This window comes from Montipora foliosa, chromosome 11 (genome assembly GCF_036669935.1).
Source record: "Montipora foliosa isolate CH-2021 chromosome 11, ASM3666993v2, whole genome shotgun sequence".
NCBI lineage: Eukaryota > Metazoa > Cnidaria > Anthozoa > Scleractinia > Acroporidae > Montipora > Montipora foliosa.
The window spans coordinates 41,748,546-41,766,045 of NC_090879.1; the positions used below are offsets into that span (position 1 = coordinate 41,748,546).

The 17,500-nt window shown below is 39.4% G+C and overlaps 1 protein-coding gene across 1 annotated transcript in view; it reads right to left on the reverse strand.

Moving 5' to 3' along the window:
• The window catches only part of LOC137977852 (mediator of RNA polymerase II transcription subunit 23-like), a 100,622-nt gene that overhangs the window by 53,982 nt on the left and 29,140 nt on the right, over nucleotides 1-17,500 (reverse strand). The window contains exons 7-10 of the mRNA XM_068825199.1: nucleotides 11,785-11,847; nucleotides 10,840-10,881; nucleotides 7,981-8,050; nucleotides 1,270-1,382 (exon numbers count right to left, since the gene is read on the reverse strand). Coding sequence (XP_068681300.1) covers nucleotides 1,270-1,382; nucleotides 7,981-8,050; nucleotides 10,840-10,881; nucleotides 11,785-11,847 — 288 coding nt within the window. The remainder of the gene's footprint in view (nucleotides 1-1,269; nucleotides 1,383-7,980; nucleotides 8,051-10,839; nucleotides 10,882-11,784; nucleotides 11,848-17,500) is intronic.

Below are 17,500 nucleotides of genomic sequence, written 5' to 3' on the forward strand. Positions count from 1 at the left end.
AGTCAATCATGGCTCTGGTATTCGCTCTCGAGAACGACTTTACAACAACAACTGTGGCCGACAGCTTTCTCTAGTTTCCATCCTTGGATATTTCGGACCATTTTTGACCAATGCCAATACCAGGATGTCATCACTGATGACAACCCTTAGGGCGCGTTCGATTGACCCTATTCCGGAATAAGAATACGTGGAGTGATGATTAAAACGGTATGTTTGGCGCGTTTCGAAGCAGCAAGGATAATAAAAACATGTTTAAAATAGCGTTTTAGCGGATGTTTGACAATTTTAATGTGAATTTCCGTAAAAACGAAGGATTTCTAACTTATATTCCATGTATTCTTATTCCGAAATACGGTCAATCGAACGCACCCTTAGTATTCCATTGAGTTCTTCTAGAACTTGGTTCTCCCGTTTCTGAAATATGTTTGGGGATTCAGAAAGATCTGCGAAATGGCTTCTTATCACTTGAGATAAACTCAGAAACAAAGATACTGTTTAATTCCCTAAAAAAATTAGTTTGGTACAACAAAATGCTGCTATCTAGGCTATGAAAATGAAAAAAAAAAACAATAGAATTTGTAAAAAAGCAACACTGATCATAGGGATACAAGTTACAAGGAAATGCACCGCAGCCAAAACCAGATCCAGTCTGTTTCTTTTTTGTCTGGAAAGGGTAACAGGCTGAATACATGCAAAATTAACGTTGCAATATTCTGTTTCAATTTGTCATTAAGGTGTGCATCTCTAAAAAAAGGAATAGGCCACTCCGAAAAATACCATAATACTCTTTGTTTGTCCCTCCAAATTTTGCATAAGCATTGTTTTTTGTTTTCTCTTGGGACCATTGTAAGTCCCAAGAGAAACTAGAAACAATGCTTATGCAAAATTTGGGGGGACAGACAAAGATTATTATGGTATTTTCCGGAGTGGCCTATAGTAATGGCTGATAGAGTTTCTTTATGATGAAAACTGAATGGAGTAGACTATCTAAATTTATTGCTCAGACCTATTCCTTCTCCAAAGGGGTTAACTTTGGTTCTGTTTAATTAACGTTTTCTACAAGGAAACAGCCTTAACACAGACAACTTCATTTCTTTAACAACTGCATGTAGGTACTCCTGACAACATTGGAGTCTTAATGAGATTTTTGGTTTCTGTTTTTTTTTCCAGAAATGTTTCCAATTGCAGCCAAAATTAACCGTGGCCACTGAAGACAAATACACAATAATGTTGATTTAAAACGTTTCAAAACACAGTCAACTAAAATACCTTGTCATATGGCAGTAGCCCTTTGAGTGGGAAACTAAGAGTGTTAGGGTCAAGTTTCCAAACGGTGATTGAGGAACCAGGATGACCAATAACAGGAAGAAGGGTGGGACGGCCTGTGGTAAACAGTAAACATCATATGAAAGCATGATAAGGCAAATTATGACAATAAAAGGTACAATATACCATGCAGTTGTAGCATCTTACATACAATAAAAACGCCAAGGACCTAATTCTTTTATTCTTCAAAACATCAAAATATTCAATCAATGGTTTTTTAATGTCAAAATTAATATTTTGTCAGTCACGCACATAATATCAGACAAGTAAAGTACAATGCAATAATAATAACTGTTTAATGTGACAAGACGAAAGATGCTTATGTAAAAGAGTATTTGAGAAGAACTCGCGTTGCGCTACAGTCCAAACTTAATGGTCGCAATAAGATCAAAGTGATAAACACTTGGGCTATGTACGTCACTATGAGATATGGCGGTGGTATTATTGCATGGAGAATGGATGAACTGAAAATCTTGGATCAGCACACATGCAAGAAAATTGAACCCTAAGAGTGGCATTTCAAGGATGTTTGTGAGCAGGAATGAAGGTGGAAGAGGACTTGCAAGTGTTGAAAGCTGTGTTAGGGCTGAAGAAAATAGTCTTACTTGGTGTATATAAACAGCAGCACTGAAGAGATGCTCAAAATGGTGAAGCTTCACGGACATTTAAATGTAAGTGAAGTTGTAGAGCCAGAACAGTTTAAGAGGAAAGAAATCAGGGAGAAATTGAGGCTCTGCCACAACAAGAAATTACATGGTCAAGTTCTCAAGGAAATGGAGAAGGAAGATCTAGCCAATTCTTGGCTGTGGCAAAGCAAAGGTGATGTGAAGAGGTGTACTGAGGCATTGCAGCACTGAATTGAAGTGCTGAGGAACAGGCGCTCCATGCAAATTACATCAAGTATCACGTTGACAAAAGTGAGGACTCGCTCCTTTGTTCAATAAGCTCTGAAAATGGGGAAACTGCTAGTCACGTTGTGAGTGTTGCAAACTGGCTCAGAGGGATAAGAAAAGGCATCACAGCGTTGCAAGGTATGTACACTGGAAGTTATGTGGCAAAGCCAACTTGGATAGGGGTTATAAATGTTATGTACATAAACCGGAGGGAGTGTGTAAAAACGAACATAGACTGCTACGGGACCTGATCATCCAGTGCGATAAAGCGATTGAGGCCAGCTGGAGATTGTGTTTGTTCATAAGGAAACCCGGCAGAGGTGCAGTGTTCAAACATCAAACATGGGCTGCATAGTGGCTGCCAGAGATGCCTTGTCTATGCTTTGCACCCAATATCATGAGCCGTACCCTTCACAGTTCAGCCCCCTCCTCCCCGAGACTGTAAGAAAGGGTGCTTGGCAAAGCCATCAGTCCTATTCTTTTTGAAAGAACTTACTCATTAATTTTTCCAAGACTACAAACAGTGTACAAGGAACATCAAAATACTGGTTACCGATGGGGTCCCTGCCCTGATCCTGAAGATGTTCGCTTTTTCTCACCCATCATAGCTGTGTTGTACAACACATCACTTAAAAAGGAGTATCTACCGACCCTGTTGAAGTCTGAAGCATTGACACTGATATCAGGACGACCTACCTCATCTCACCTTGCCAATTGCCAAAATAATGGACGGTTCCCTTTATATAGAGCCCTCCCAGACATCTTATGACAGCTTGACACCAGGCAATTTGCGGTGGCTGGGAGATCGACTGAACATGCAATTGTATACCTCCTCCCTTTGGCATTAGAGGTGTTAGAACGTTGCAGTGTATGGGTCAGATGGTTCTTCACAGACTTGAAAAAAGATTTTGACTTTATAAAAGTCACTGCTTACGAGCCAGAAGGCCCATCAGGCCGGCGCTTATCTCCGGTTTTGATTTTATAGACTATCACATTTTGCTAGCAAAGGTAGGTAACAAAGATATCCATCCCCGCGTGGATGGCGTCCTTTCAAGAAGGCAGGTCTTAGGAGCAAGAGTTGCACAGTCGGTTAGTGCGCGGCCTTGGTGCATAAGGTCCTGAGTTCGATCCCCGGATCTGACATCCTTGTTTCGACTTCTTTCCTTTCAGTGTAGCCTAAGTAGCTTTAAATACCCTTAAAACGGAGCACTGATGGAAAGAGGGGGGTAAAATGAGCGCACCGTCGGCTTCCTGGGAGAGTACTCTCTAGAGAGTAAAGGAACTTCCGACGTTAAATAACGTGTACCTTTACCTTTACCTAGTTAGAATAGGATCCGCAACGTCACCGTCTCTGAAGTTAAATGGCGGCATATCACAGGGTGCTCATCTAGGGCCGATATTGTTCGCGGTTATGTCTAATGACTTCCTCCAATACTGGCTCCCACGTGCAAAATACATGGACGATCTCACTGCTACTGAAATAATTATTCCCAGGAACGCGCCATCCGTTTTACCATCCACTGTCTTGCAGGTTCAATCATTTGCTTCAAGCAGTAATATGTCTCAATCCAGTTAAATGCAAGGTTTTGGCTGTTGACTTTTTACACTTTAATAGTTTTCAGTGTCCTCCTATTGCCCCGGGCAGCTCCTTTTTGGAAGTTAAGTCATTCAAATTTATTCGCGTCCTTATTTCTCACGACTTGACGTGGGAGGCTCAATGCAACTTTACAGTGAAAAAAGCCAACCGCCACCTCTATGCTATTAGGCAGCTTAAACGCTGTGGCGTCCCTGCTCGGAACATTGTTAAAGTCTATTGCTCATTCAGGCAATCAACTCTTGAGTACGCTAGCATAGTATATGCCAACCTGCCGCCATATCTCTCTGACTCATTGGAGAGGATACAGAAGCACGCAATGGCCATAATTTGTCCAGGCAAGGATTGTAATGAGGCCCTAGTTAATGCCAACATAGTCACACTACAAGAGTGCAGAATAGCAGCATGCTAACAGTTCATATCTGGCCTAACACCACAGAATCCTTTATATCAACTTGTGTTAGACCATATCAATGTGGCTGCTTCCTCTTATCAGTTGAGGCCTCGATGCACCAACCGCAGATTCTTGAAGCCGTGTAATACAAATAGGTTTAGTGAATTCGTCACGAATAAGTTTGCTCTTGAACTGAAAATAAATGCCATATAATTCCATTCATTATCTCATTATGGTATTAATTATTTCATGAATCTTCTGACCTGAAATCCTGTAATTCAGCTCATTGCTGCTAGGACATGAATTAAACATATTTTATTTATTTATTTATTTATTTATTTATTCAATATTCATTTTTAATGAGAAACCTATTAACAAAACCATGTTTGTTATTCAGTATTATGTATTATGAAAAAAAAGCACTTTATAATATTTATTATATTTGGTCCGCAAACTAAGCCATCATGGCCTCCGCACATCTTCGTTTCGTGTCTATAGTTGTACTAAGTTTTTGCTCCTCTGTGACTGATTCGACCCAATCTTTACCGGGTCGACAGCCAGAAGTCATAATTTGTATCTTTGGACGAGAATATGCTCAGCTTTTGCTAGTTAATCGAAGTCCAGCTTCTCTTAAACACAGCTTCCCCGCCCCACTTCGTCAACAATGAGTAAATTGGTCAAAGTGTCATGCTCCTCCTGATTTCCACCTGGACGTTGACATTGCACTATGTATGGATATTTCTCTAAAATCCCCACCCACATCAGTGGAATGACTTGCTTCGTGTTCTTTACTTGACTACTCAAAGCCTGAAAGCCATTGTGGATTCCCCTGACGATTGTGCAAGGTCATCTCACTCTGCGAGTCGTGGCTTAATTCTACCCTTGTAGACTGTCAAATTCTCCCTGGCTATAACATTTTTCACCGGGACAGAGACGGCCATGGACGAGGGGTTTTGATTGCTTTTCTAGAAATATTGACCTGGAAAGGGTAGGAACTGAGCTGGTTGTGGTGGAACTTACAAAAGGGCATGACAAGCCTTTATTGCTCTACTGCTTCTATCATCCTGACAATTCGCCTGAGCCATTATGGGAGTTAAACATGTCGCTTTGTGTGAACAACGAGTCCACTTGCCTGGTAGCTTTTGGTGATTTTAACTTACCAGAACTGGACTGGTCTTGCGATCAGTCGGCTCCAACACACACCGGTAGTCAAGCAGATCATAATGTTTTCTGTGAGCTCAGGGCCGATAATTTCTTTCAGCAGTGTATTCCTGGCCCTACGCAGCTTGTGGGTAACAAGCTCGATCTGTTGTTAACTAACTGGTCAGAGATCATTGACTATGCTTCAACATTTCATACATGGGAATTTATTTCCTTCTGATCACTACACTGTTGAATTCATGATAATGCTGAAGTTTAAAGGGGCAATGGGAGTCAAGCGGCAAGTATATGATTTCAAGAACAAGAACTTTGATGATCTTAGGGACTCTCTTTCTAGAGTGCCCTTTCGAGATTGCTGCATTAGCTGACATCAACGAATTTTGGGATAACTGGAATGCCCTATTTCTATCCACCGTAAAAGATCACATACCGATCGAAACAGTTCGCGAAACTAACTCTCCGCCTTGGATTGACAGCAAAGTGCGCCATTGGTTTTGCAAAAAGTTTACTTCCCTGAAAAAATTCCGCCTGAACAAAACTCCTGAGCGCAATCGAAAACTCAGTACTTTAAGCCAGACCATCAAGGTCTTGGTGAGAACTAAACACCAACGATACTTGACGAAAATTGAAGCATGCTGTAAAGATAATCCTAAACATTTCTGGAGCTATCATAAAGCTCTTCTGGGTGGGCGATCTGGCGCTAAGTTGATGATCTCATACAACACGAGGTAGCTCAAACCCCTGTAGGAGAAGCTGAACTTTTTAATAAAAGAATATATCTGCTCTGTCTTTTTCCAAACAACTTCTGGCCTCAACAACAGTGAATATATTACCAACTCTTCCATCACTGATAGGGAAATTTCGCAACTTGAGCTTTCGATGGATGAAGTAATGGAACGCTCGAGTGAACTGGACACAACAAAAGCATGCTGTCCAGACAAAATTCCAGCTTGCCTGCCGAAGGAGTGCAGCGAGCAAATGGCACCCGGCTTGTGTTCCCTTTTTAATCACGCACTAAACATAGGTCAAATTCCTTGTGAATGGAAATCTGCTGATGTTACACCTATCCACAAGAAAGATTCTAAAGAAGCTGCAGAAAATTATCGCCCTATATCCTTACTCCCACTTCTTAGCAAAGTTTTGGGGCGCTGCGTGGGCAATCGCTTTTACAAACATTTGAAAGACTTGATAAGCGTACTGCAGCATGGATTCCTGCCAAATCGTTCTTGTGTAACCCAGCTTTTGTCAGTCTTACACACAGCCGATCATGCCTTGGATAAGAACATTCAGTCAGATTTTATTTACCTGGACTTTGCTAAGGCCTTTGACACTGTCGATAATAGCGTTCTTCTGGCAAAGCTGAGGCTTTACAGCGTAAAAGGTCAACTGTTCTGCTGCTTCAAGGACTACCTAACTGAGCGTAAACAAAGGATGGTTCTTGAGGGTGCAGCTTCTCATTGGTCTCCTGTAACCTCTGGCAATCCGCAGGGGAGCATTTTAGGCCCCTGATGTTCATTTTGTTCATAAATGATCTGCTGGACGAAGCTGCTTACTGTGTGAAGGTTGCACTCTACGCCGATGACACCAAGCTATAACACTGTGACCTCATACCAGACACTCTCTCTAATATGCACGTCAGGTCGCAGTGCAATAATATTAGATATGTCCAAATGTAAAGTACTAACTGTGACTAGAAAAAAGACTGCGATTGCTTTTGACTACACCCTTGATGGCACAGCCCTGACACGCGTTTCAGAAGAAAAAGATCTTGGCGTCATCACAACTAGTACACTCTCTTGGGACTCACACATCCACACTATCACTGCAAAAGCAAACAAGCTTCTTGGTTTGCTTAAACGGACTTGTCCCCTGCATACTGGCATCTCTGTTAGGCGCTCGCTTTATTTGTCTTTGGTCAAGTCACAGCTGTGTTATGCCACCCACATATGGTCGCCCACTTATATTACTCGGAATGCTAAGGCGGAACAGGTGCAGAGACGTGTAAGCAAGACGTCCTACAAAGAGCTGTCTTTGCTAGACTTACTTTCCCTTTTTCTATCTCGTGAACTTAAAGATTTGATCTTTATTATAAATGCCTTTACTGTAGTACCGATTTAGATGTTCTGAATTAAGTATCTTTTGTTTCCCATGGTCGTACAAGACTAAGTAACTCCTTTAATCTTCGCACCCCTTTTTGCAAAACATCAACTTTTCAGGCCTCATACTTCAACAGAATAGCACCCCCAACCAGTTTTACCTCGCCTACTGCCTTTCAACTTTTTCTTTGTAAATTAATGAGCACTCACCTGTTGCGGGTATATGAAATCAATTACCCCTGCACATGGACACTAGTCCCTACGTACCCATGCCACTCGTAATTTATTTTATTTTTTGTACGAATGTTTGAGTATTCATTTTACTTTATTTTAACCTAGGTTTTAATCTAGGGGCGGTGCCTCTTTTGGGTTTTGCTTCTTTTCTTTTATTTATTTATTATTTTTTCTTGTGTTGTATTATAAATTTATATTGCGTATTACAAGAGGAGTACCCAATAAAGCTGTGGAAAAAATAATAATCATAATTGTTATTGGCAAAAATTACAACAGGAATACCTATTACAGACACCATGTGGGCAAGTGGTCTGAAAGTTTCTATGAAATCTGAGAGCAGCTTTGCAATTGCCTAAAAGAAGCAAAAAGACATGTAGTTATGCCAGTTATGTTCAAACCATATGACATAATTTAGATTAAATAAATAAGACAAATGCAAAATGCATGTCATGAACAAGAGGCAGTTTCAAGTGTGACCAAATGGTCAGGCAGGATAGGTGAAGATCTTATTTATTTATTTATTTATTTATTTATTTATTTATTTAACGAATTCGCCCAGGGGCAGGTAATATTACAATAGGACACAAGGTCCCCTACTAGGTAAATTACCCGACCCAGCCCCTAAAAGAAAAAAAGATACAAAGCCACCCATTTGCAAATTAACACCCCTTGCTACACAGAAGACAATTAACTTATTAACAAACAAACTACATAAATAGTGTAAATTCAAAAAACATGTGATAATGAAACGATTCAGATGAAGGTTTATATGTAACTATATATGGAAGAGGAAAAAGTTCAAAAACTCGAAACTATAAATACGGTTCAATAGGGTAGAGAGCAGTAGGAACGTATGAAACGTTTCAACATGTACAACTAGTAAATATGTTCAGACAATGACACTTAAGACAAACTAACTTGTAAGAGCGAAGGTCATCTCAGTTGAAAACAATGGTAAGTCTTTTATAGAAAAATGACTTAAGTTCCTTCTTAAATGATTCTAGCAAGCTTCCAGATTTAGTATACTCTGGAATAGACTTCCACAACTTAGAAATGCGTACAAAATACGAGTCACGAAACAGATCTTATAATTATTAGTAAGATTCTTATTAAGGTTCTCAATTAAGAATCTCACAAGACCCTTACAAGATCTTGTTACAAGATTCTTACAAGATTCTTATAAGATCTTGTGCGATCTTGCAAGACTCTTACACGATCTTAGAAGATTTTAGCAAAATCATAAAACATCTTTTAAGATCTTACAAGATTCTTCTTAAGATTTTACTAGATTCATTTTAAGATCTTACGAAATCTTGCAAGATTCTGGCATACATCTTAGAAGATCTTATAAGATTCTGACATACATCTCACTCAGACTGGAGAGTGGAAAACACTGACCCCCAGTGCATGGACTACCCCGATGGGCTACCCTAAAATAGACTAATTCTAACAAATACTATTTGAAATGAGTACTATTGAAATCTTGAACTGAATTGATTATATATTTACATTGCATGTACCTTGTTTATTTTTGTTTGCATGGTCACATGCAACTAAATCCAGTAATTGCACCATTTTCATGCACTTTTACTTACATAAAGTCATCCTAGCCCTAACCCTTAATAACCTTTTTACAATGGGTGCTTAGACTTAAATACGGTTGACCAATGCCATTTAAAATGGATGTTTGGGTTTAGCACTAATTGTGGGGGTTACAAGTCCATAGGGGTAGTCCATGGACTAGGGGTCAGTGTTTTCAACTCTCCCAGGTTCTGACATGATAGCTCTTACAAAATCTCGCAAGATTCTTATAAAACTCTTACAAGATTGCAAAATTCTTACTATATAGGCTTCACAAGAATCTTACCGATATCTTGACCACGATAATGTGAAGGGCTGAGATATATATTTTTTGCAAGCTCAAGCTTCAAACTAGGAAAAACCTCGAATGAATACTTGTAATTTCAGTTATTCCTTTGGACTGTGCCATGATCACAGCTTGCTTAGAAAACGAAGTGTGCCTATATAAAACCTGACTTAAGGTGGCTAGCTTACTACAGTTTTCCAGAGCAAGATTTTGAAATCTGTGAAATTTAAAGCAACAAAATGTCTCTTCCAGGGTTCGTACTCTTAAGAGTTTTTCAAATTTCATGACTTTCCACGACCATTTCCATGACTTTTTCCCGTTTTCCATGACCTAAAGTTTAGCTGCCAGTTTCGAAAATTGTCAAAATCGTCCTTCTTTTTGGGGTATTTTCTGACATAACTTGCCTGCATTTTATTTTGTCCTTGCTTTCAGTTCTGCAATAATTTACGTACCACACGTAACTATAATTTTCCATGACTTTCAATGACCGACAATTAAATTCCATTCGAGGCCCGGAAACTGAAATACTACAATTCCATGACTTTCCAGGTTTTCCATGACCTGTACGAACCCTGTCTTCTGAAGTTTTAGTCAATGCCATTGATCTAAAATGTAATTTTACCTAACAAATAAATGCAAATCAGGCGAAAATGCTAAATATAGTGACCAAGGTCCTGGAGGGGGAACTGGAACTAGACATTTCAAAGGCCTTTTTCTCAAAAGCTAGCCAAATGGTGTAGGCAGGCCAAAAACGAATCCTACTGGTCAAGATAGAAAATTCCAAGACCTTAGAGCTTTGCTCTAATGAGTATGTCTTTCAAAGACCTCCCTTTTCTAAAATGAAATTTGGGGAGGGTTTTAATTTCTGTTAGCCACGCATTAATTTTGTTCATTTAGAATACATGTATGTTTGAGATTACTCATTAGGTTATCTGTACAATGCTCTTTCTAGATCCAGAAACCACTGCCTTTACTTTTTGTTCATATTTACTCATTAACCAGTCTTAAGAGAATCACTGTGAATTTTTTTAATGCTGCTTCTCCATCTATTCCATCTAACATACATGCAGATAGTAGGTGTATTTATTATATATACTCTTTACACACACCGAACATTAGGTAGAGGGGAATTTAACATAAAAGGTCCCAGGTATAAGAAAAATACCAGGCTACGTCCATGTGCATGTTGGCACACATCCACAGGCAGAAATGGCAGGAAATTAAACAACATGCTACATGTACATGCACACATAAAAATAAACGTCTTTACATACCCAGTGAGGCTTGACTTTGCCTTCAGGAAAAGTTTTGTAAATCTGGTGATGAGATATATCATGGCATACATCTGCATGATTGGTTGCATTATATAATTATCAAAATATCACTGAATTGTTATTCATGATGTATCCAGTAGATAAAAGAGCTGAAAACTTTGTCAGAGATAATCATACCTGCCTGGTTATTATTTTATTGTCTTTAATACCCCTTGTTTCAACAGCCCAATGGATAAGTTTTTCTTTTTGGCCTATTACATCTTGATCAATTCCCAAGGGGCAATTGACCTTGGTTAGTTCATTATTTTTATGAAACTAAGGAATTCAGTGAAACTGGACACAACATTTAATTATCCACAATCCCGGCCAAAAAGTTCATGTTTCTGTGAAAGGATTTGATGAAAGAAATGTATATGTTTGAATTACAGGCTACAGATGAAAGACAGAAATCATCCTTAGGCTAACAGTTATCTGCACATTTTAAGTAATTGTCACTTATAGACACCTGAAAAACTCAGGTGGCTCCAATGGGACTTGAACCCATGACCTCTGCCATGCCCGTGCAACAATCTACCAACTGAGTTATGAAGCTCAACAGTTGAGAGCAAGTCAATTTGCTTATAGGCTCATGTGTTCCTGAGAAAGGACCAAATTAAAGTCATGTATATTATAAAGCAGTGAAGGCTATAGACGAAAAAGAAATGATCCTCTCACTCATGCCTTTACAGCTCAGTGGATAGAGCATTGCCCCGGCATCACAGAGGTCATGGGTTTGGAATCCTGTTGCAGGCACCTGGTTTTTTCAAGTGTCTACAAGAGACAATTGCTTAAATTGTCCAGATAAGTGCAAGGATCATTTCCCTCTTTCATCTATAGTCTACACTTCAAATAATTTCTTAGTTACATACTGTTAAAAAAATTGTTTTTACCAGTATATTTATGTACCTCATTTATAACAAAGTAAGCAGGTAACAGACAAGCATTCCGGTCCAAAATATAACGCACCACCTATAAAAAACCAACTATGAATAACAATTCCACGACAATCAATTAGGGCCTTAAGGTCTCGTCATAAGGTTGAGGTGTCAGATTTTAAAAGTTTCTTATTTTTCCAATATTTCGACTACGAGAATAAAATAAACATCATCTTAATGCGCCTTGAATGTAGCTTGAAGTACTCTTTTGTTCGAAGGTTATTTTTTCTGTGCTAGGTACCCAAACCGACCATAAGTAGTCCTATTCTAGAGGTTTAAGCTACAAGCGATTTTAAAGTTTTCTGAAATTGTTTTGAGTAATTGATAAAATTAAAATTTTCAACCAAGCAGTGTAAGTGATTTTTGACATGTTCCATTTTGCATTTGCTATCTTCCATCAAAGTTGAAATTGTTATTTTTGACAAGGAAGATCAAGCAACACTTTCTGTGACCCTGTACAAACACTTTTAGCATTGTCTCAGTATTCTGGAATGCAAAGAGCACAAAGTCCATGCATCCATGTGCCCAAGATTTTGCTTGTGCTTATATAAAGTGTGGCAAGGTCAACCATTGGCGAGTAGTTTATAGGTCTAATAAAGAAAAACAACCCAATCATACAAAGTCGGGGTATAAAAAGGTTATTCACTCCATTGAAGATGACCTCCATGACGATAATGAAATTATAACAATCAGCAAAATCGAAAGCAACCTGATGGAAGATAGACAGGGCATGCGCGATGAAGGGTTGGCAGCGCTAGAAGTAAGTCAATCATAAGTAAAAAAAAAAAGTCAACCTTCAGTGTAATGTAGACACAGATTAGCAAAGCAACGTTCTGCCCATTCGACTTCTTCGTGTTAATACCCCAGAGAGGTTTGACTATAAGGGCAACCTTAAACTCTGAGCTTTAAAGAAAATGAAGCAATTCTCTTGGCACATAGTGGCACATAGTGGCTCCAGATAATTAAGCAGATTGGCACAGTAACCATACCACGCAAGTATAAAGGAAGGAAGATAAATTGTTAGTGTATCTGCTTTGCCACTGATACTGGCCCAGCAGTACCATCACTATGCAGAGCTTGAGAAGATGGAGAATACAGAGTCTTAACCTTGTTGGCACTGAGAGCAATGCCTCTGAGCTCCAATGTGGCTTCACCTGCTGAACTCTAATACATTTAAATCTACACTTCCAGGGAATCTTTCCATCATAAACCAAAAATAAGTGCAAATTGAATAAAAATGAGGCTGGACAACCAGATGCATTACAATAACAGACACACCGAGAACTTCCTGGTTTGTGTGAGGATGAAACTGTGCACGTGCAAGATCCTGTAAAGAAAACCTGGCAGCCCGCTAAGGTCATCTGTAAGGGTGGAACACAGAGATATCTTACATAGTGGAAATGAAGGCTGGCGTCTGACTAAGGAGAAATACTGTCCATGCTAGAAGACAATCGCATCAGAAGTTCAAAGTTCATAGAGTGACACCCCCCAAGAAGTTGTCATGTTAGAAGGAAAGGGGATACAAAGGGGCTAATGCACTATCAAAAACTCGTTCTGCCTGTGAAATACGTCCACCAGACAGGCTTCATCTCTGAGTTGAGACCCCAGTCTCAAAACTGTTACGATATACACTTCTGGTAAGCTTAACTTCTGGTATATTTACATGTCTGTCAATCATGTTTTGATATATATACAAGAGCATTCAACTAGGAGCGGCCCAGAGTTGATTAAAGATGGCTTACCATCATTCACTTCCAAACTTTGTTTGAAATATGGTGTCAGAAGTGAACAACACGAGGCCAAACGGGAAAGCAAGCACAACGCCGCCCCCCAAACAACAAAACGCCGAAAAAGCCAAGCAGCACAAAACGGAAATGCTACCACTGTGGACGTGATCAAGACCACAAATTGAAAGAATGTCCGGCCTTTGGACAAACATGTAACACATGTGGAAAGAAAAACCATTTTGCCTTAGTCTGCTTATCACCAAAATCAACAAAACAACATGTACACGCACTTGCCGACGAAAACGACACTGATGAAGAAATATTCCAAATCGAAGAAGTTTCATCCGTGAAAGGTCAAGGGAAGCAAATTTTCGCACATTTGAACTTTCTTAGTGATTCAGGTCGTTTAAGAACCGAACTAAAATGTCAACTCGATACCGGCGCCACGTGCAACGTGATGAGCTGCGACGATCTGTCAAGGATTGCGCAAACCGAAAATCCACAATTACAAGACTCAAGATTCAAACTATGTTTGTTTGATGGCTCACTAATGATTCCGGTAGGAACTGCTTCACTCAATGTAGAGTACAACAACAATCAAAACCAAATTGCCAAAGTTCTACAATTTTGAAGAGCCAAAGCTAACAACAAACCCTTACTCTCCGCAGAAACGTGTGAGAAACTAATGGATTACCATAGCTATTCGGCTATAAGACGCACTCAGTTATAAGACACACCCCAAATTAGCAATATAATCAAGCTAAGTTCTCAAACTGAAAATTACGTGAAAATACTCGGTTATATAAGACGCACCAAAAATTGAGAGTTATCAAAAAGATGTGATGAATCTGAGAACAATTATCCTTACACAATTGGCACGTGAACTCTTTTTGTTAACGTAAACAGAAGTGAAAAAGTTATGCATTTAATGATATACGTAAAAACAAAAGCTAAAAGTTCACACCTGTAATGATAAACATACACGTACAACGCATACAAGTTTATTTGAACCTTCCGACTCAAGGCTGTGCTCTAACGGCGCCCAGAAGGTGCGATTATGGCTAAATCATACAATAGTAAAATATGACTTCTGACGTACGATTCTTCCGATTCTTCAGATTCTCCGCTTGTTCAGATTCTGCGATTCTTCCGATTCTACGATTTTCCCGATTCTCCTATTTTACCAATTTTCATTCTCTGATTCTACGATTTTTTCAATTCTCCTATTGTCCGATTCTCCTATTTAACCAATTTTCATTCTCTGATTCTACGATTTTTCTGATTCTCCTATTTTACCAATTCTACGATTTTTCCGATTCTCCTATTGTCCGATCTAGGATTTTTCCGATTCTCCTATTTAACCAATTTTCATTCTCTGATTCTACGATTTTTCCGATTCTCCTATTTTACCAATTTTCATTCTCTGATTCTACAATTTTTCCGATTCTCCTATTGTCCGATTCTAAGATTTTTCCAATTCTCCTATTTTACCAATTTTCATTCTCTGATTCTACGATTTTTTACCTTTGCCTTTCAAGCCTTCCTTGATAAGTTCATTGCGTGTTTCTATCACAAACCACAAGAATGCTTTTAACTTAAATTCCGCCATTCCATTACACACGTGTTTGAACCTGTTCAGAAAGCGATTGCTCTGTTCAGCGCATTTGGTGTTTGTTCCTCTGATTTCTTTGAATACTTCCAAATGAGGATGATAGCGGCAATTTGGATTGTTTAGGGGCATACAAAACTCCTCTTTATGCTTAATAACATGAAACATATCCACTAGAAACTTGACGTGATCTAGAGGAATTCTGGCACCTACATTTCCTTTCTTACTCAGGTTACTCAAAAAAGGGTGAAGATCGCACTGATCTCTATCATGGCCCACAAATTTCAGTCTCATTAAGTCATCGGTCTTCCTCCCGAATGTCAACAGCAAAAAGGCGTACACTTGGGTGCATGATTCACAAGTATACATCTCCTGTGCCTTGACAATTATCGCGCATGGTCGTACCGCTGTTAGAAGCCCTGCAGTGCGGTCCATGTAACGATTCACCTTGTCCTTTGATTTGCAACCACCTTGTTCGCATTCCAATCCGTCACGTTCAGGGATGTCTCCAATAAATTTCTCGTCAATAGATGCTGCAGCAATAGGATAAACCCTAGCGTCACTGTCAATTACTTGGTTTGTTCCCTCCCGGTTCACTGTTTTCTCTACGTCCTTGTCCGGGTTCTCTTGCAAAGACAAATGTTCCCAACAGAATTTAGAAGCTTTCTGCGATTTCCCTCCAAGGGTAGGTGTATCCGTGCAGCATTTCACAAAATTCCCTTCTCCCTTGTTCACACGGAGTTTTTCTTTAGGCGCAGCGCACATTGGTCGACATACTTTCTCTAGGCCATCAACACTGATATAACCTTCAGTACAACCTGGGACTTCGCAACTGTGATGTATCCACTTGTTTTGTAGTTTACAAATCAATTTCCAAGACTCGAGGCAAATGTCCTCTAAACTTCGCAGTTTCCCCTCTATGTCCACTTGTTTCACGTTTAACAAGTACAGAAATCCATGTATTATAAAAAGATTTACTGACTGCCAGAGAAAATAGCCGTCTTCCACTCGATCTGCGTTTAAATTCCAAACACCGTCTTCGTTGTTCTTTTGTCATGAAAATTTCTCCAGTTTACCCAAAACTTCCTTATCCAATTCCTGATGCATAAAATTGTACACATCAGTGCGTGATTCGAACGAGCTCGTGGCTATTTCAACATTGTAAATAATGTTCTTCACCAAATGCGTCTCAAATAAAGTTTTATTTGACACCTGGAAATACTGCAAGTCTGGGGCAAAGTCGTAATAGATTCTTCACTGTTCTTTCGCAACAATGTTATTGTCGCTATTTAAAACGGGAAATTCTTCAAAATAGCTGTAGTAGTAAACGTTTTTGCATTTCATGCAGTTGCCATGAAATGAAGCTGCCACTTTAGTTCCATGACTGGTGTACACTATTGGAAAAGATGGCCTGTTCCGTATGGTAATGTTGGAGCCACAGCATTTTAATTTCCGCTGCAACAAAACGATAGGTTTAAAGGCAACTTTCTCTGACCATTTAAAAAAGCTCACTCTCATCGTTGCTTTCTCGTAATTCAGGCTGGTTCTGCATTAGCCACTGAGATACCATTTTACACTCGTCTGCTGTAGGGATAAACTCTTCTGTTCCTCCGCATTTCGGTTTCAGTGATCCACCGATACAAATTCTTGTCTTGTCTAGACTCTTGCTTTCACCAACATACTTGGCAATCAAGGACCACCTTAGAGGTGTTTTTTCTGGAAAATGCTCCAACGCAAATAGCAGGGACTTCAACTGCGAAAAACTCAATGTCTTTTCCTTCATCTTCAGTGATTTAAAGCAACTATCTGCACACGACACTTACTTCAATTTTTGTTCCTTGCACCAAAGGGCCAACGAAAGCCGCAACGCCGCAGTTAGGTGTACGCATGATTAGAGGTCTGACAAATTGGAACAACAATACGTGACAAAATCGTAATGTTTCACTCTAAATTGCGGCATATTTCATCTTTTCCACCCAGCATCACAAAATCATACTACTTGATTGCAGTATCCGTGTAGCATTATAATGAATCTAATGTAACAAAATAAGTAAATAGTGTTATTCACCGTATTTGCCAAGCCTTTCAACTCAGTCGCTCTTGTGTCACTATGTCGTTCAGTAAGTTAAGCCCAAATCAGTTACCATCCTTACCAGTTATTAAAAAACGGATAAGCGACGTTCAAAATGCACGATTTGACTGGGCATCCGTGTGTTCAACTGAGACGATGGAATTTCTGGAAAGCCACGCAAAATCCATTAGAGTTCCAAAAGAGTTCTTGTTCTTCCCTCTATTAACATCTGTGGCATCGCTAATGGGAACATCCACTACCATAGAAATAAACAAGAAAT